The sequence below is a fragment of the Amborella trichopoda genome, chromosome 2 (genome assembly GCF_054954075.1).
Source record: "Amborella trichopoda isolate Santa Cruz 75 chromosome 2, AtrichopodaSantaCruz75HAP2 v2.0, whole genome shotgun sequence".
NCBI classification, from domain to species: domain Eukaryota; kingdom Viridiplantae; phylum Streptophyta; class Magnoliopsida; order Amborellales; family Amborellaceae; genus Amborella; species Amborella trichopoda.
Genome location: NC_142337.1, coordinates 32,921,476 through 32,942,092, shown reverse-complemented (window position 1 = coordinate 32,942,092; position 20,617 = coordinate 32,921,476). Strand labels below are relative to the sequence as shown.

At 33.6% G+C, this 20,617-nt stretch overlaps 1 protein-coding gene across 4 annotated transcripts; it reads right to left on the bottom strand.

Annotated features, from left to right (window-relative positions):
• Positions 1-1,689: 1,689 nt before the first annotated feature.
• LOC110006844 (CRIB domain-containing protein RIC10-like) lies at positions 1,690-6,112 on the bottom strand. 4 transcript variants are annotated; one of them, XM_088860027.1, is made up of 6 exons: positions 6,041-6,112; positions 5,839-5,926; positions 4,891-4,985; positions 2,531-2,660; positions 2,357-2,424; positions 1,690-2,269 (listed from the first exon to the last, which is right to left on the bottom strand). In XM_088860027.1, exons 2-5 carry the CDS (start codon positions 5,894-5,896, stop codon positions 2,375-2,377), a joined length of 333 nt encoding a protein of 110 aa, XP_088716153.1. In that variant the 5' UTR covers positions 5,897-5,926; positions 6,041-6,112; the 3' UTR covers positions 1,690-2,269; positions 2,357-2,374. The 4 variants fall into 4 exon arrangements, with proteins under 4 accessions (XP_088716153.1, XP_020520144.1, XP_088716151.1 ...); XM_020664485.2 differs by lacking the exon at positions 2,357-2,424; XM_088860025.1 differs by lacking the exon at positions 2,357-2,424 and having other exon boundaries at positions 1,690-2,221.
• Positions 6,113-20,617: the final 14,505 nt, after the last annotated feature.

The window sequence follows — 20,617 nt, the reverse complement described above, 5'->3', positions numbered from 1 at the left end:
ATGTTAGATCCCATTGAGGTATGACTTGGACCATTAGAAAGCTTTTTTTTTCTTTTGATATTTCCTTTTTTAGGCAATCATGCGCAATACATGCAAGGAAACTATGAGAGAACGTAGCAAGATAGAAAAGTGAATATTAAATAAGTTTCATACAAAGGAAAGTGCAGACAAAATAGCAAAGTATATATACATAGGAAAGTGCTTTCAATATAAATTGTGTTTCAGTTGTACTCATTTACCATTGTATTACCGCTACATATAGTAATGAAAGAACCACAACCAGCACGTGGAGCACAATTTTCTTTCAAAATGTTCCTCTCCCTAAAATTCTTTAGTTGGCTGCAGCTATGGATGTAGCAGTTCAGAAATGAATCAATATAACTATTGATAACCCAAATTCATGAATTTAACAGAATACGACTCTTAACACACATTTCTTCTATGAATAATCACACTAAACATCTATGTTCCAATTACTAAAAGGGCATTTTGAATAGAAAAAACATACAAAAAACCATTTATTTATAGTACAAAGAGGTCACCATCACTCTTGTCAGTCACATTTTTTATCAAGTGGTTGTAAAAGTGTCAATGACTAGACCCAAATTCAAAAAACAAAAAAAAAATCTCAAAATTCATAACATATCTCAAGCCATCTATTTTGACATCTAATCGCTAAGAATAACTGTAACCTTGCAATAAAGATAAATGATCACATAGTATACAAACCCTTTTGAATATTTTATATACATGAATTGGAACTTTCATTCTTATGTACTATATTCATGATAGTTTCTCTCTTTCTTTTCTTGCTCGATTTTCTCTCTAGAGAAAGGCAGATCGCTAGTGCTATGCAATTTTTTTTTGCCATTGTCCATTTGAACAAGCAAGATTGCTTTTGATCTTCATGTCCGTTGTTTTTCAAGGATAAATTCTTTTATGACCAGTCATGCATATTGCATTCTATCAGTATAAGGTAAAGATCATCTTGAGATTAATTATTTACATGTGTATCCTTTAGTTATCTTTTGAGGTAAAGGTAGGTTGTTATTTTATCTTTAGAAGGAAAACCTTTATAAAAAGAGTAGGGACGTTTATTGTAATGGATGGATCTTGTTTGCTGAATGAAAAGAATTGTTTGACATGAAAAGTTTAATGTATGGAGAGAAAGTGCGTGGTTTATCTTGATTTTCTCTTTTGGTGATTTTCGCTGCTACCACCTAGTCAAGCCTCGACATAGGGAAATCATTCTTTTTATTATTTACAATTTCAAATCAAATAGGGAAATCATTCTTTTTATTATTTACAATTTCAAATCAACTTGTCGCCATGACTGACAGATTTCTTAGTCACTATGTCCTTGATTCACCCATCTTCCAAAATCTAGAATCCCATCTAGATGTGGCAATGGAACGGACCCAAGCCAGCCCGTTGCCACCCCTAATTTCCATCAATGAGCACGATTTCCATCTTTGGACACCCAAATGGTCACAATGCTAATGTGCCTATGTACTCCACTGGTCCACCCTCGAACCCTGAGCCTTCAAAATTCGGACTGCTGCAGTATAATTTATTTGAATTTTCCGGTTACAAAGCCCAATCAAACATCATACGAGATAAATTGAGCTCTTTAGTATTGCTACAAAAAGTCTCGAAATCTTGAGAAAAAGGGAAGAGTGATTAAGAAAATTTTCAAAAATATAGATCTTTAGTTTTTTTTCACTATCATATAACCAAAAAGAAAAGGTGGGAAAACCAAAACAATATACTCAAAGGTCATGAGAAGTTCCTCTAAAACATCAAAATAAAAATCTCCCAATTTATATTGCAGTTGCATTTGCACCGATTGAACCATCTGTCCCTTTGTCTTTAGGGTTCTTGAATCCAAATCAAAGATGATATGCCCAGCCAACAGTGCTACGATCCCATTCAAAAGGTTCGCGTTTGTAATGGCTAGCTCCTAACACTGAACATAGAAAGTGTTGGTTTGTCTTTCTTTCAGAAAGCCTGTGTAAGAAGAATGCTTTTCAATCCATAGTGGTTTGTCTCTCAAAGCTTCATGATGGCCCTGGTTCATCAACCCTCAATTCCTTGTCCATCAAAGAGACATTGGGCTTTGAAGATTTATTGGATGAGGAAGATCTCGAGGTGGATGATGAGTCCTTTGGCTTCTTGCGCTTCGGTCGCTTTGGAATTTCCGGCAATGTCGAAGCGTGTGAGTCTGAGAAAAGCTCGGAAGGCTGTTGAATCATGGGAATTTTTTGAAAATCTACGAAAAATTTAAGATCAATGATTAAGCCTAAAACATTTTGTTAATACAATGATTGCTTGTAATCAGATGAGAAGGTTAAAATACACAGTTAGCTGATCCAGATCACCCCTCCAAGAACCCGGTCCAGATCGTCTCCAGATCGGCCATTAGGCCTAGTGAAGAAGAAGAAGAAACTCTATGTTGAATGGTGTTTTTTAACCTCAACCGTTGTGAAATTTGGTTTAAAGGAAAAAGGAAGAGAGAGAGAACGAGAGGTGCCTGGAGAAGGCGTAGTGATGGCACCGGAAGGCACAGCAACACAACCCGGATCTGGATCCGGATCCTTGGGTTCCCCAAAGTTACTCAATGATGTCGAAGAGAAATCTGGCACCGTCTTGAACTCCCTCATCTGCCAATAAAGCAGATTAATCTCATCGGGACCAAAAGGAAATGAGAGGAATATAAAATACAAAAATGCTCTTTATCCTAACCACTAAAACAACTGTATTCTACTTCTTCTCAAAGAGATGCGATAAAGTTTTTTCCTCATCTGATAAATTTACTGTTTTATTTACACGAAATACGATCTCCTATTTTCCCTTTTTTTTTTTTTCCTTTTTGAGTGCTATTTTACAAAAGACCATGAAATAGAAAAACATTTGCCATATATTAAAATTATATTTTTTTTTGTTGCCAACAAAAGCCTTTTAAGCCATAGTCATATCCAATACTTTTTAAGTCATACAACTAACTTAATTATTTTTATATTTGCAGGCACCACAAAGGAAGAAAATGGCTCTGTTTTTGGATGAAAATACCACCATGTATAAAACCCAGATTTTCTCTCTTAAATTTTGAGATACTTAAAATTTGAGATATTTTCTTTAAAAACTTGAATTTAATATAGTTTTTGTCTCTAAAAATTTTGAGATATTTTCTTTCTAAAAATTTTAGATAGTTTCTATCTCTAAAAACTTGAAATTTGATGTAATTTCTTTCTCTAAAATTTTTGTCATATTTTCTCCTTTAAAATTTCAACTTTTGAGTTTTTAGAGATAGAATCGTAGGTTTATACACTGGAGTATTTTTGTCCAAATCAAGGATATTATTTTCTGTAGAGGTGGCTGCAAAAATGAGTAATGATTGGGTTAGTTTTGTAATTTAAACAATATTGAGGAGAATATGCCTAAAAAGTGTGGTACTGGAGTATAAATAATTTTTCTACATAATAAGACTATATAGATCTCGCATAACGGAAAACTACTCGAGTTACTTTGGTACATTTACCGAAAGAGTTATTTCTTTCATTCGGTTAAGGCCTCTATCAGGATAAAATTACAAATGTACACCTAGTTATTATAGCTTCTAAAGACCAAACATGTGCAATTTGGATATTTTATAATATTTTCATGAGAAAGTAGCTAATTAATATAGAAAGTTTAAAACCACAGCCTCAAGTATAATTTGTAATTTTTTAACCCGTCAATTATATTGTAAGGGGTTTCAACCTTTTTTTTTTATATTTTCCCCAAGAAAATATAGTCAAGGTATTTTTTTTAGATATAATTTATGGAAAACTTTAGACAATCATAAGACACTTTCAAAACATGTCGTAAGATATATTTCCAATGTTAAGGACACTTATGATGACCTGAATATCTATTTTCATTGTAATTATAAAATTTAATACTCTAAAAATAGTGGAAATTGAGCATATCAATAAATATTTGAAAATCCTGAAAAATGAACAATTCAGATACTACCATTAAGAATTGAAAAAATGATCAATTCCAAGGCTTCTAGTGTCCAAAAAAACTTTTCCAATAGAATTTTAGGTGTGCTTGTTTTTGTAGGCATAAGGTTGACATATATACAAAATTTTTCCCTTTGTTATTTTTATTTTTCAAACTTGAAAATTTTCATATCTTCAATTCACTTGAACAATTCATAGAGTAAATTATTTTTTACAATTCATAGAAAGTAAAATTTTTTCAAGCTCTTAAAACCCTTGATGTAATGTACCATAAATGAAAGGTCCAATGTCAATCTTTAAGGGAAGATTAATTGGAGCACTGTGACTCCAAGTCGATTTTTCTAGTGGAATCATTTTACGGGAGACTAGAGACGATCCCAAAATTAAATACCTAAAATCTCCACCTTGACAACAACAACACCAAAACCCTAATTACAAAAACTTTTATCTGCTTTTCAAAGCTGTCCATTACCCCATTGTTCGCTCACATAAAAAGTACAAGATAATAAAATTTTGACCAAGGAAAAGCGAACACAGCCTCTTTGATGAATATGACATTTCAATGTCGTTTTTTATCTTTATAAATGGCTATTGAATCCAGGCAAAACAAGGATTTATGTCTTTTAGTCATCAATTTGAATTCTATAAAATTGCCCTAATTTTTTATGGAACCAAGATCATCATCACCATTATCCGAACTTTATTCCAACTATTTGGGATCAGCACATTATGAAACTAACAAAAGAATTTTGGAATTATTTAATATAATCATTCAATATTAATGCTCATATTTTAGTTTCCCAAAACAGGGAGAGAGATCTGTTTCAATTTCCATTCTTGATTCATCCCGATTAGCCACAAGGAATTCAGAGTATGAGATTCTTACCCAACTTGGAGCATTTATGGAATTATCCCATCCGATGTGTGCCACGTGTCTTACATCTGTGGGGTAACCAATTTCCATTTCATGTTCTTTGTATACTGCAGCAAAAAAAAAATCAATAAAAAATGCCCCAAAATAGAATAAAAAATAAAAATAAAGACTGCATGGTAACTTAAGAAGTGCAAAAATATTTAAGGTTTAATAATCCAAAAGTAGAGCCCTACCCCTGTCCCGCGTCTGGCTAGTCCTAAAACAAATGAAGAAAAATTAAAAAGAAAAACCAAAAAAGAGGCCCAGAGCAGGCCATACCTCTGCAGCCGGGCACTCAGGTTCGCAGTTTGTGGCCCAAGCCCTATACTCTTCAGGCCACAGTTTATTGCCCAAGCTCTACTTTTCAGATGGATTTTAGGACTTAATTTTTAAGGACATGTAATCTCTAATATGGAGATTAGGAATATAAAAAATTAAATAAATTTTAAAAACTAGAAATAACAATTCTTGTAAGAAAACATTTGGATTAGTTTCCATTGTATTCAGATGGAATACCTACTTGCATCCATCTTTAAGATGGATGCTTTACACTTTCTGTCCGAACCGCATGAAACAATTTTCCATTTCCCACTAAAAGATCTTACAAAATTCATCCTAATATGTTAAGATGCAAATAATCAAAGGAAAGAAAGACTAATGCACTCAACACAAACCACTTTAGTAACACACAGATTGCACAGCATATTACTAGTTTTATGTAATAATGCTTGCTTTTTTATCTTTGTTTGGGTAAGTATCAGGGCATTAAATGGGATTTCTCAGCCAATATTTTGATTTTTTTTTTTTTTTTCTTTTGGCTTGCAATAGAGATGGAACTGATTACAATAATTTTCTTGGATGAACCCATTAAAAATGATAACAGTTATTTTCTCAGAGAAAATAAAATAAAATAAACAATACCAAAGATCTGAGAAATGTATTTGATCCCCTTAAAAATGCCTTTCATTTTGGTCGCCATGGAGAAGGAGGGCCACTGCCTTCTGCAACTCTGAGATCCCAAGAAATGTGAAAGACAAAGAACCCAATAAAAAGAAGAAACAAATGAATGGAAAAGAACATTAATCAGAAAGAAAGGATAGAGAAAAATAGGAGGTTGGGGTACCTGTGATTGAAAAAGCTTGAAGATGATGACTTCCTCCCGTTGTGAAGGCTTTCAGGCTTCATTCTCAAACATTTCAATGGAAAAGGGTGTTTTTCTTTACTTTTAATTCTCATTTCTTTTTTCTTAAGCATGGAAAGAGGAAGAGGATACGGGGGCGTCGCGATTTTTAGGGTGTTTATGTGGGGGAAAGGCCCTGAAATGCCCGGAATACATGGCTTCTATTTTTCTCAAGGGATATTATAGATACCCCAAAGGCCCTCTAATGCCCGCAGTAGCGGGGTTTTATTGGGAAATTATAAAAACCACCAAATCAATATTTTTCATGCCCCACTATTCATTATTTTTTCATTCACCTCTTAAAGCACAAAGAGTTTACCAAAATACCTATATTTTATAACCAACGTTTCTCATTTTCTACCTAAGCCAACTTGAATAAAGAAGCCAGTCTACCACAAAATGGGACTAGAACAACTTCAATATAAACTGGTTGGATGCATTTTGTGCTAGATGGGGCAAGCCGGGTCCAACACATTTTTTTGTGCTAAATTGGAACAAGCCGATTTTACATATGTTCGTGCTGGACCAGAACATGTTGGGCATCACATTTTGGAAACATGGATTAAAATGACGGTGTTTTGGTAAAAAAAAAATTATAATTCTTTTGTTTGGAGGTGGATGCAAAAATAAATAATATTGGAGTTAATAATGTGAAATTAAAAGTATTCTGGCATTAAGAGCATACCTAATGGAGGTATCTATAATTTTCCCTTTCTCTTAATGCCTAATATGTAAGCTATGTGAAAGAATTAGTACAAATTGAAGGTGTCAATAATTTATCTCTTGTAAGCTATGTGAATGAATTATATAGAGATGTTTATGGCATTAATAAAAGTAAGCTAAAGTTATTATTAGCTGATGGACCGGTCCAGCTTGGCCCTCATCCTAATAATCCAAATAGTGTTGACTGAGCCAAAAAAGGCCAAGGCCCAAGCCCAGGCCTGAGATCGATGCAAGCCCTATTCTAGTCATCCCGGGGTAAATAAAAAAATCTATCCTAGCCCAGCCTCAAGCCATATTTTGTGGCTTTGGCCTTAGTTTTTTAGGGTCAGGCCGACTGGGCTGGGCCACAAGGCCCATCGCCAATTAGCATTGACATTATAGTGTGCATTGGGCTATTATTGATGTGGGTGTTAATTGATTGCTGAAGCTTTGTTTGGGTGGCCTCGAAAACCAACGAACCATTTCATTGATCGACGAGGAGCGGGTAAGACGGAAGGGGTGCAGGCCGTGTCCCCGTGCCAAAAAGTCTCCATCAAAATATTTACTATTTATTTTCTTTCAATTCATTTATGCTATGCGTATGTTACTATACAAACGCAATTAAAACTTACAATGCCGTACGTATCCTTCAATTCTTTAATTGAGCTATTATTTTATTCATTATTATTTTTATTTTTGTTTCTATTCTTTTTTTTTTTTTTTTGAAAAGTTATTGAAAAAAAAAAACCTCCCACCCATTTTCTATTAACGATTTAAAATAGAGAAAGTTCTAGCTCATTTCTTTACGACCCTGGAAGAAGGCAATGAGCTACCTCTACTCGTGCTACAAAGCAATTATTGTGGTTGACCACCGCTCACTGAGCCGTATGAAATCTCTTTGGTTCCTAAAATATTTGCGCACGCTTTTCTTCTCTCCCTCTCTCTTTCCCTAATGATGGTACATGTCTCTCTCTTTCCCCCTCAAGATATACACTTATCTTACAATCTCTGTAGGAAGATTCACAACATGCGTCCACCTCTCTGGCTTAATAATATGATGTAGATACATATTTGCCTTTAAGATGGAAGTTTTATGTACGGAGAGCCGCTCAATGCATCAAATACTTTTTCTCCTCGTCTCTATTGCTAAAAAACTTGGCTCTTGAATATGATGAAAATATGTTGATCTTTTTTTCTTTTTTTTCATATCTACTATGTATTTGTACCACCTTATTTTTAACAACCCAAAAATAGTTATTGATTTGGGAAAGGTTTCTATACTTTCTCTACAGTATAGAAGATCTATGCTTCCCCTACCATCCAGCCGTCCAATTTTGATCAGGTGAGCCATTCACCATTTGATCTTAGATCCGAAGCCCTTAGAGTATTTTATTTTTAATTTTTTAAATACAAATTATATGAATATAAAATTTCGTACGTGCCATCTTCTCATTGGGGCGTACCTATAAAAAATATTAAAATTAATATTTCGATAAACTATAATGACCAATATTTCAAGGGTATTTTGGTTATTTTATTTTATTGAGAATATTTTTTTATATTCCTTACTAGTGCGACTTTAATAGAGGATTAGATGCTTAAAGTTTGGTGTCAAAATGTTTTTTATAAAAAAAATTAAAAATAAAATAGTATAGAGACGTGACATTGTGATTGAGGCAATTTTAACCCTCCATTCAGAATGGACGGTTGGATAAGGGGAAGCATATAAGTTTTATATTGAGGGAAGCATAAGAAAGCTTGCCCTATTGATTTTGCTTGACAACCAAACTACAAGCTCTATGGATTACTACCATTTATTTGTTTAAGAAGTTTATAAAAGGGGTCAGCCTTATATTTTAGAGTAGGGTTTTGTTTGGCTATCGGTGTATATCCTTAAAGTCCTCAACATTTTTTAGCACTTAAATACCTTTGAATTGTAATACGAAAATTTTCATGTAAGGACACTTTTTGTTATTTAGAAGAGTAGAATGGATATTCCTATAACAAAATAGTGGCTTTCTATTAATAGATAAAAAATAATTAATGCATCTTGAGGGTGATGTCACATACCATGTTGGTAATGTCATTGTCCACTATTGTTAATAAATGATTTTGTTTTTATTAGAAATTTATATTTTACCCTTGATTAAGTATTTAAAATTGTCCTAGACAAAAAGTTACTACACTATAGGATATGACTAATTACTTGAAATTGCCCTAGACAAAAAGTTACTACACTATAGGATAAAGGCATTTGAGTGTCCAAAAAGATAAAGGTATTTGAGTGTCCAAAAATGTTGAAGACTTTGAGGGCTGTTTCGGTACCTGTAAATCTATTATATGACAATCAAGGAAACATGACATTTCCACTGTTTGAGAACACTTTATAGTAAAAAAATGGTAAGAGATTACCTGAGATTTCCCAAAAAATCATGAAACACATCACTCACGGTCAAAAGTGGGTGAAAGTGAAAAGTCTATTTTGCAAGTACTCTTTAGAAATAGTTCTCGTACGTCTCTTTGCCCTTTTCTAGCTTAATAAAATGACAACCCCTAGCCTCGGTGCTCCCTCCCTCTCTAAGCCCGTACCCTCTCTCTTGAACCCTAATAACTCGCTTGCAGCTTCCTCTCTCTTTAAGCCCCTTCTTCTCATTGTACTTTTTCAAATTTTTTTAAGCCCCATTTATCTTTAAGCCCCTTCCTCATTTGGATTTTTTCCTTTTTTTTTGCAACCTTTTTACTCTCTCATCTTCACTTTTTTCATTCTCCCTCTCTTCTTAGCTTATCCATTCTCCTTAGCATATCTAATCAATGCGAAATTATACATTTTCCATTCTCCCTCCTCTTAAGCCTATCCATTCTGCTTAGCATATCTAATCAATTAGAAATTAGACATCACAATTATAATAAAAAAATTTACCCAACATAAGAAATTACACAACACAATTATAATAAAAAATTTTCACCCAACATAATCATCATAAGAGATTAGTAAAAGCTGAATTGAAATAAGATACCTATTTACTTTCTTCCAATATCTCAAAATTTTCTACTGCAATTACCAAACCTTCTAATTTACTAATCAAACTTCTTTCTATTTTTTAACTTGTACTATAAAGATTTTGAATTTGGTATCATAAATTTATTAGTTATTTGAAATTACATAGATAGACATTTGAAAGACTTTTATAAAAAATAAATAAAAATAAGGCTTATCACAATAAAAACATGTTATTCCAATTATATTATTCCAATGATTTATCATGTTGAAACCAAATTCTAATCAAGTTAGAAGACATGTGATTCCATGTAAGTACCAAAAGCATACAAAATAAGTAAGAAATTGTGTAATGATGACTTTAGAATAGTAAATAGTTATTATTAGAAAATCTTTTTAGAATGGTGATAATGTTATTATTAGAAAATGTTTTTTGAATGATGTGATGATGACTTTAATTCTGTATTTCAATAGAATTTTGTAACATAAAAAAGAAAAAAATAATAATTTATAGGCAAGTGCTGGTAAAAATGTTCGTAATGCATTTCCCATATTTCTTCTATACATAGCCAACCAATAGCCATGTATTTCTCAAGTTTCATCTAATACTACCCAAATAGTAACAATCCGTTTGTAGGTAATGTTTTACCCTGTAATATATTACGCGACAATATATTTCTAGGTATCCAATCAGCCTCTAAAGGCATATACCACCAAATGATATACCCTAACAAAACCGTTAAAGCGCACCTCAAAACTCTACCTAAAAAGATTGTAATTTGCAAGGAAAGAGTACACCATCTGGAAATGCAGGCTCTGCCAAAGTTGCCCCCAATCTTTGGAGTTATTGACCAAGTTAGTAATAAAAATACCGGAACATTTTGAGATAATATCATTCATGCCCTTATTTGAAATGTAGTTCATAGAAGTTGCTTGTTTCAAGTTCACTACACCATAAACCCAACACTCCTTATCATTCCCAGTTGCCCTATTGCACATCTCACGGTTGAGAGCTTCTTGTTTTGAAGTTCTTCGTTATCTTCATCAAAACTTTATCTTAATATTTAGGGTTGGTTATATAAATCCTATTGTGACATTTTACTCTATTAAGGGTTATACTCTTACTAAGACGATAAGTCCCCGCTAGTATTAGGTATTGCATACATACAACTCTCTGGTAATATCATTAACGAGATCAAAAGATTACAAACTATACTGGAAGGTATATTTTTAAATTTTTGTATCAATCATGTATGTCCTAAAAAAATTAAAAATATTTTAGATTGCCCTTGCTTTATATTGGAAAGCATAACCGTACTTTAATCATTTTATCCCAATTATCATGCGATTAATTGTCTTTGGGGGTAAAATGTGAAGTACCTTTATTGATCTGGCTTCCCTACAACGAATATGGAAACTTTGGAAAATTTTAACTTTTTTTTTGAAGAATGTACCTATTTGATATAAAAATTTAAAAGTGTAGACTCAAGTGTACACTTAATTGATCTCCATAGCTGATAAGGACCTGGTTTCTATGTGGCCAAGCCCGCATATGTAGAAATGTGGGCTTATTAATAAATCTATTTTTGAGATAGATTTTTGGATTTAATTTTTAAGGACATGCAATCTCTAACATGGAGATTATGAATATGAAAAAATAAATAAATTTTAAAAATTAAAAATAATAATTCTAGTTGGAAAACATTTAGACTTTTAGTTTCCATTGTTTTTAGATGGAACACCTACTTGCACCATCTTAAGATGGATGCTTTGCACGTTTTGAACGGCATATATAGCCATGTGGTCCAGCCCGCATGGAACAATTTTCTAAATAGATAATGTCAAATAGTTTTTACTAGGAGTTTAGATTAGTTAAGGTATTTACGATTGCAATACCAGTTCAAAATTCAACTCCAACAGTGGAACTACAAAAAAAAGAATATAAAATATTGTAGTCATATCTTTCATATAACAACCACCAAGTCCCAACCAACATCATTTGTTCTGTTTGCTTCTTTTAAGGAGTTTTGCTAGCCCAATGGTTAGGGGATCTAGAACATTAGATTATAAGGGCCATTAAAACTAGTTTAGTGCATGTACTATTTTCTACTCTATATTCAAATAAATTAGCAAACAACCCAACATAATAAATATATAAAATAAATTATTGAGACTATATGTTGTGATGGCTCTTTAATCTTTGCCAGCACATTAGAATCTCCAAAACTTAGGTGGCCTTTGACAATCTCAAACCGAGACCATGTTATATTATTCTCTTTTCATTCTTTTCTAAGGTCTTGTTTAATTGTGATTTTCAAGTAGTTGCCAATCATTAATTTATAGTTCCTTTCAAGAATGTTGGAGCCACGTTTACGAAGTTGTTGCTTGATTAGAGACAAATTTTTAATAATTTAGCTTATTTGAGAAGAAGAATCACGGCTAAGAGGCTTTCACTTGGGAGTCCTTCGCCAAAATTAGGAAGAAAAACCAACATCCCATCATGGTGAAGAAATTCCTTGCCCCATGTGGAAGGACACTTAAAGATGAATTACGTGCTTGCCTAGAGAGATAAGTAAGTTGTTCAATCAATTGTGATTATATTAATCAGTTTTACTAAAATAATGTTGTGGAAGTGGGATTGCGTATCATAATACTACCAATTTATTCTTTTTTTTTTAGAAAAAAGTTATGATCACTTTAGCAGTAAGACGCAAAATCAGGTGCCAAGGTGCTGGCTATGTTAAAGAGCTTTGAGAGAAATTTTCTTGGACTTTGAGAAAAACTTATGGCACAATCATAACCATCCAATCTGGTATCCAATGATTGTAAGTGATTATAACCTGCTTGCATCAAAACTGAGTAGCCATGGTTAATGTTTGTTTTTTTAAAAGGAAAGTTTACACGGAGCTGAGGTTCTAAACTATCAAATTAGAACCCACATCAAAAATTTCATTAAAAAATGTTATTTTGATGGCCAAATATCTTCAAATTGATCATCTGGACATCAAGATGCATGAACATGAGAAAAAAATGGATTTTGTGTTTTGGAAATAGTGCATCTTGTAATGCATTTTTGGATTGTCAATTTTCAAGTTTTTCAAGTTTCATAGATCTGCTCGATTTACACTATTTTTTAAGCTTTAATTTTTCTAATTAATGATGAACATATATTTTAAGGCTATCACAAAGATTTTCAATATTGAAACCACATTTTTTGACACTATTTAAAGGTGCGCTTTACTTTGATTGTTTAGAGCCTCGGCTCTATACAAACCACACATTTTAAAATTGGAAATATTTATCATTGTTTAGAGATTATAGGTAATTAATGTCAGAAATTTTAGGGAAATTTGTATATGGATTGGGTAATAAATACAAGAATTATGCTTCCGTCCCAATCTTCCCGTGTTTTATGTGGTCCTTGTTTTTTGGGTATTTTGTTTTCTAAATGTGCTCTTGGGGCCACTTTTTTGTTATTTTTTATTTCTTTGCATTTGTAGGTTGGTCTAATAGTTAACATATCAAACAATCACATTTGTGGAGTAGTTGGATAATGAGAATGTTGGGTTTATGTCGCCCTTTAAAGGCTTTATGAGTTTTTGTAAAATAAAATTATATAGTAGAACATGAACTGAGTGGGAGTGTGGTCCCTTGTGGACCATATTAAGCAAACGATATTTGTTGACACCGAACTGTGCTTGACGGTCTAGGCTAGTCGGTTGGGAAAATCCCATGTTACCTGGGCATAAAATGCAAACCAATGAAGGTTCTAATGGGTCATCGCTTTATGAGGTCGGAGCATGCTTGGATGAGTAAGTCGAGGAACTGTGTGACCCTTGTGTGTGATGGTGGCGCACATAGATAAGGGCCAAAGCCTCATCCATGTACTATCACACGACATGCAAATTGATAGACAGTTTCGAGAAAGCAATCCACCTTTTAAGATGAAGCATATCTATGTGCGATAGATACCCCTATGCACCATATGAGCTGCGGTCGCATCAGGTCTAGGTGACCTTGACCCGTTTCTAGGGGAGGACCTAAACTCTACAGACTGGGATTGTGACCCTTTGGCTCATATGCTAGACTATGGTGACCTACTAATGAGCCCCTGCTTTGACTGTGGGTCATGAAAAACACTAGGTCAGTTTAATAAAGTAAGTGCGGTTTGTAGTCCATAGGTGAAAGTGGAGTGCCTCATGATTGTTGATTCTTAAGTCATATGGATTATTTTCCCATCATATTAGTTTAATTATGGGTTTTTTATGATAAATATTATTTTATAATTATTATTTGAATTTTTATAAATCTCTAGATATTTTATTTATAAAATTTGAGCTTATGAAATAAATATATTGATTTTATATTGTTTTAAATATTCAAATAATATTCTAAAACTATTTATATTTTTTTATATATATAAAATTTTCGTAAGGGCTCATTGTGTACATGGGAACCATGTTGTTAGAGGTGGGGCCCATGAAGCCCTCTAGGGTGGCACGTCCCACCCTTTTATTCTCTTTCCTAATTTTATAGGATATGACATGGGGTGAAATAGTTGGAATATATTGATTAAATATTGACTTGATATATTTTGAAAGATTTTATGGAAAGTATGAGAGGCTTGTGCTATTTTATGGTATGCAAATTATTTTAATTGGATTTAATTTATTTAATTTCTATTGATGGGAAAATGATTTAGGAAAAAGAAATAATGGTTCATGTACCTTCTATAATATTGATGACTCATCTATAAAATGGATGGCTCAGATCTCTCATCCCACAAGTCACCCTTGATCGACGGTCCATGTTCAATCTCACTTAAGAGGCAAACCATGGGAAACCCTTAGAAACCCTAAACCTAATTTTTTTATATAAATAGAGGACCTCCCCTCCTTTACTCTCTACACCAATCTCTCTTCTCTCTCTCCCTCTCTCTCTAAACTCTCTCTCCATCTAAGGGGTATGCCCCACTCTCTCTCCTCTCTCTCTAAGTTTCTCTCTCTAGCCTCTTCTTTCTCCTAGCCCATAGAGGGCGCACACCCCAACCCTAGGATATTTCCCATTCTCTCTCATCTTGATGAAACCTAAAGGTTGGGTAGTAGAGGATATGCTCAACTAAGTATTTGAGAGTTTGGACCTAGGTTCAAAGATTTATGATCAAAAGGGGAAATTTATAGTTCCATGAAAAAGTTTGGCCTAAAATTGCTTTCCAGATTGAGATTGAATCTAGATCGTCGATCTCGCACTATCAGATGGTGGTGACTCGGTGTGGGGTCTAATAAGCTCAATTGAGGTAATCTTCAACAATATCCATTTTATTTCTTACAATTTAATCTTTATATTCTCAAGCATAAATAGGGACATCAAGGTTTTTAAGATCTTGGATTTGTTAGTTTTATTTTATGTGAAGCAAGAGTCATTGTAGTAAGACTATTTCTTATGATCTTTGTCAAAAGAAAAAGAAAAGAAAAGAAAATGAGTGAAAATAAGAAAATAAAAAGATATATTCTCCGACAAGATCACATTAGTCTTTCTTTCATTAGTATCAGAGCTATAGACACTTGATGCTATTAGGATGTTATATATTGAGTCTAGATCAGATCTATTGATACTTATTGCAATTATATATTGACATTATATATCCCAAACCATGTTATATATTGCAATTATAACAATTATATATTGATGCTATGGTTTGACAATCCCAAACCATGTTATAATTTAGTCTAGATCAGATATACTTATTGCAATATATCAGAGCAATTGATATTTGATATGTTTATTGCAATATATTGATGCTATGGTTTGACAGTCCCAAACCATAACATCAATACTTATTGTAATTATATATTGATGCTATATATAATCCCAAACCATAGCATCAATATATAATCCCAAACCATAGCACCCATACTTATTGCAATTATATATTGATGCTATGGTTTGACAATCCCAAACCATGTTATATATTGAGTCTAGGTCAAGTTTGGGAATGATAAATAAGAAAGCTAATGACTTTGTGGTCAAGTAAATACACCCACGGTTAAGAATTAATGGGATATTTCAATAACGAAAAGGCACTCTATATAATGTGTATTCTGGGCTGTATTGGAGTAGTGATTGAAGAAGATAATGATGATTTTTTCTATTGCATACTTAATAATATTGTGTATCTTTGAGAGTAGAATCTGCCTACAAAATTTCAGTGGGAGATCCTAAGGGAATTGAAAGTTATGGTCTCATCAATGAAGAGTGTCAGTTATGACCTTGTTAAATCAAAGAACTGTCCATTGAGTTCCATGATTTTTTCCATCAATAATATGGTCTTTATTTCTTGCTGAATTTTATTTGTGACTCATAAAATTGAGTCTACTTTCAAACAAATAATGTTTTATTAAGAAATTCCTTGTGGTTTGAAAGATATAATCGATTTATTTTAGGGTATGCAAGTGCTGTTTTTCGCAACGAAAATTATTTTCATGACTTAAAAGTCAGGATTTTATTTCTATTCTTAACAGAATGTTTTGTGGCTCACATTAAGTTTTTAAATTCCCATTTTGAGTCTAGTTTCTAATAAAGTTTATTTGAGAGAGAAATATCCGTGGAAAAAGAAGCATAAAAATTTTGGGATGAAGAGAGATTATCCTGAATTTTATGTAATTTGATATGTTTTTCATTAAGATATGAATATCTATATTTATCACGCCTACTTAACATAGTGATTTGAGGCTTGTGGAAATGTATGTGCGACCATTAAACAAAATTCTTTTCAAAAGAAAACTCGATGAGGGTAGAGAGAAAATACATTTTTACTAGACAATGTTCATTTTAGAATTCTGCAGTATGATTTATTTTGTGATATGTATGTCACCTTATTTATTTCTTTGAAAGAATATATTATTTGGGATTCACTGTAACACCCCAAGAATTTACAATACTGTTATTCCTGAGATGTGACAGGCAAAACATATATACATCTATTGATAGGACAAATTTACAGTGGCGAGGTCTTACAAAGTAAATAAAGAAAGCTAGTACAACAACAGTATCTTCCAAGGTTGATCTTGACTAGCACTCAAAATGAATCCGCAGTTATCCTGAAAAAAATGTTTACCATAGTTTGATGAGTTTGGCTACTCAGTAAGTGATCATCATAATTCTAAAAATAATCCTGATTGAAAGATATCAATATTTTCCAAAATGAGATCTATTAACAAAAATGCATCAACAGTTTCACTTTCAATAAATGCATAATTAAGTATAATCCGAATAATTGAAATGCTTATAACACTTTTAACGGCAGTACATAATTCAAAGGATTTCACAAAATACCCTACTAGCGTCCCAAGTAGGTCACCTATATACCCCATCAGCGTCCTGATGGGTCCACTTAATCCCTATCGGCGTCCCAGATAGGTCCAATTTATCCCTGCAGGTCCACTTATACCTCACCGGCGTACCGGATGAGTACACTTAATCCCTACCGGCGTCACACCCCGAGATGTGACAGACAAAACATATATACATCTATTGATAGGACAAATTTATAGTGGCGAGGTCTTACAAAGTAACAAAAGAAAGTTTAAGCAAAACTACAATATCTTCCCAAAGTTGATCTTGACAAGGACACAAATGAAACCGCAGTTATCCTGAAAAATGTTTACCATAGTTTGATGAGTTTGGCTACTCAGTAAGTGATCATCGTAATCTTAAAAATAATCATGGTTGAAAGATATCAATATTTTCAAAAAGAAGATCTATTAACAGAAATGCATCAACAATTTTATTTTCAATAAATGCATAATTAAGTATAATCCGAATAATTGAAATGTACATAACACTTTAACGCGTCAATGCATAATTCAAAGGATTTCACAAAATACCCTACTGGCATCCCAAGTAGGTCACCTATATACCCCATCAGCGTCCTGATAGGTCCACTTAATCCCTATCGGCGTCCCAGATAGGTCCACTTAATCCCTGCAGGTCCACTTATACCTCACCGGCGTATCGGATGAGTCCACTTAATCCCTACCGGCGTCCCGGATAGGTCCACTTATACCTCACCGTCGAACCGGATGAGTCCACTTGCATACTTAAATTATTTCTAAATCTCTTTAAACATTCGAAAGCAGCAAATATCATGTACTCAACATATCACTGAAATCATTAATATGAATTTCACTTAAACCATTAATAACAATCACTCTCTATAACATTTCAAAAATAACCAATCAAATATTTTGGGCTCAAATTTAGAAAGGTAGCAGTTTGTAAAGGCATTCTAGCATAATTGCCAATTTAATATGTATAGAAAAACTCTTATAAAAATTCAAGAATACAGAATTATCACAATTTATGGAATATCAATTCACAAATAAACATTTCACAACAATACTATAATCAATTGTAAAAATGTCAATTTTTAAATAATAAGGCAGTCATTTGCACATGAATTTTACAATGTCTAAATATTCAAAACAGTAGAAAGAAATATCACAATTTTACTAAAAGCAGAAATATCACATTTATTTCTAACAATAGACAAGAAAAATGAATAAATTTATTTTTCTAATTTACAGCATTCAAAATTTCTAACATAGATAAAATATCACATTTTTTATTAAAAATATTATTTTTCAAGATAATGAGGTCACGTGCGCATAAAATTTATCGCGCCTAAAATTCATGATAATAAGCAGAAATAATTATTTCATTTTATTTTTAAAAAGAATGGATTATTTTTCGAGACAATGAGGTCACTTATACACAAAATTGATAAAATAAAGATCCTAGACGGAAATATCACTATTTATTAAAAATAGACTATTTTTCAGAAAGACGATGTCACTTACCCATAATTATTTGAGAGGGAGCTTCCGATAAAAAAATTCTGTTCGAGAGAGAAGTTCACTGTGTTTCAACCAGAGAGAGAGAGAGATCTTAAAATTTCCTAGAGTGGGAGTGCTCACCTCCCCTATTTAAATTCTTATAACGTATTATTATAATATTTTATTACGCTCTACATCATACCTGAGGTGTCGCGTTAAGCGTCTGCTTTTAACATACGAAAACCACGTCCGCTAAAGGACGTGGCGAGCAGCAGGCAGCAAGAAGCAGGCAGCAAAAGCAAAAGCAAAGGCAAAGGCAAAGGCAAAAACTTTTGAAAATAGTGATGGTCCCCAAGGACCATCATACTCAAACAGACCATCACCTATTTAAAAGCATCTTTTCTCCTTTTTTTTTTTTTTTGAAATTTTAAGATTGTTACATTCTTCCCCCCTTAAAGAAATTTAGTCTTCTAAATTTGTGTGCCTGATTACTGAAAAAGATAGGGGTATTTTTCTCTGATTTCGTCTTCTCGTTCCCACGTCGACTCTTCTCTTGAATGGTACTGCCATAATACACGGACTAAAGGAATCTCCTTGTTACGCAACACTTGCACCCTTCTATCCAGTATCAAAATTGGCTGCTCAATGAAGGATAGGTCCTTCCTGATCGGTAAAGGTTCATATTTTAAGATATGGGACGGGTCGAGCTGATATTTTCGTAGTGAAGATACATGAAAGACATTATGGACATTTGCCAATTCGGGTGGTAAGGCAAGTCTATAAGCGACACCTCCGATTCTTTCCAGGATTTCAAATGGTCCGATGTAACGTGGGCTCAACTTTCCTTTCTTGCCGAATCTCATAATGCCCTTTATTGGTGAGATTTTTAGGAAAACTCGATCACTTTCCTCAAATTCAAGATCTCTCCTTCGGTTATCGGCATAACTCTTTTGCCGACACTGAGCTGTCCTGAGCCTTTCACGAATTAATGCTATTTTATCTGTGGTTATCTGGACAATTTTTGGCCTCAAAAGCTTTCTTTCACCAACCTCGTCCCAACATATGGGTGACCTGCATTTCCTTCCATACAGGGCTTCATATGGTGCCATCTGAATACTGGCTTGGAAGCTATTATTATAAGCAAACTCAATCAGGGGTAAATGGTCATCCCAGCTTCCTGTAAGGTCAATAACACAGGCCCTCAGCATATCTTCCAAGGTTTGGATGGTCCTCTCCGATTGTCCATCAGTTTGTGGGTGAAAGGCAGTACTAAAGGTGAGTCTTGTCCCCATGGCTGACTGTAGTCTAGCCCAAAATTTATAAGTAAACCGAGCATCCCTGTCTAGTACAATACTGTCAGGAACTACATGCAATCGCACTATTTCCTTAATGTACAACTGAGCCAGTCGATCCAAAGTGTACGTCGTGCGAATCGGTAGAAAGTGGGCAGCTTTGGTCAACCGATCCACAATGACCCAAATGTTATCATGTCCTGAATTTGTTCTAGACATGCCAGAGACAAAATCCATAGAGTCGTGCTCCCACTTCCATTCTAGCACGGGTAAAGGCTGTAACAACCCAGCGGGCCTTTGATGTTCAGCTTTTACTTGCTGGCATGTTAGGCATTTAGACACAAATAGTGCTACCTCTTTTTTCATATTATTCCACCAAAAGGTTTTTTTCAGGTCCTGATACATTTTAATACTTCCGGGATGTATTGTATAACGAGAATGATGTGCTTCTTCTAAGATAGCTTTCTTTACACTCTCATCATTCGGGACACAAACCCGACCTTTGAATCTTAGCAAATCCTCACTACATATAGAGAATTCATCTCTCTTTCCTTGTTTCACCTCTTCTATAATTGTTATAAGCTGAGGGTTTTTCTTTTGTGCCAATCGAATCTGTTGGATTAATTGGGGTTCCGCCTTAATATTGGCAATCATACTTACCACACCATTAATGGACGGAGTTCGATGCCAATCC

Excerpts from the sequence above, each read along its gene's own strand:
- LOC110006844 (XM_020664485.2), bottom strand. The coding sequence starts at position 5,896 with ATGGCGACCAAAATGAAAGGCATTTTTAAGGGGATCAAATACATTTCT. Across the intron at positions 4,986-5,838 it reads ATACATTTCTCAGATCTTTG|TATACAAAGAACATGAAATG; the intron begins GTATTGTTTATT and ends TTTTTGCTGCAG. Across the intron at positions 2,270-2,530 it reads CATCACTACGCCTTCTCCAG|ATTTTCAAAAAATTCCCATG; the intron begins GCACCTCTCGTT and ends AATTTTTCGTAG.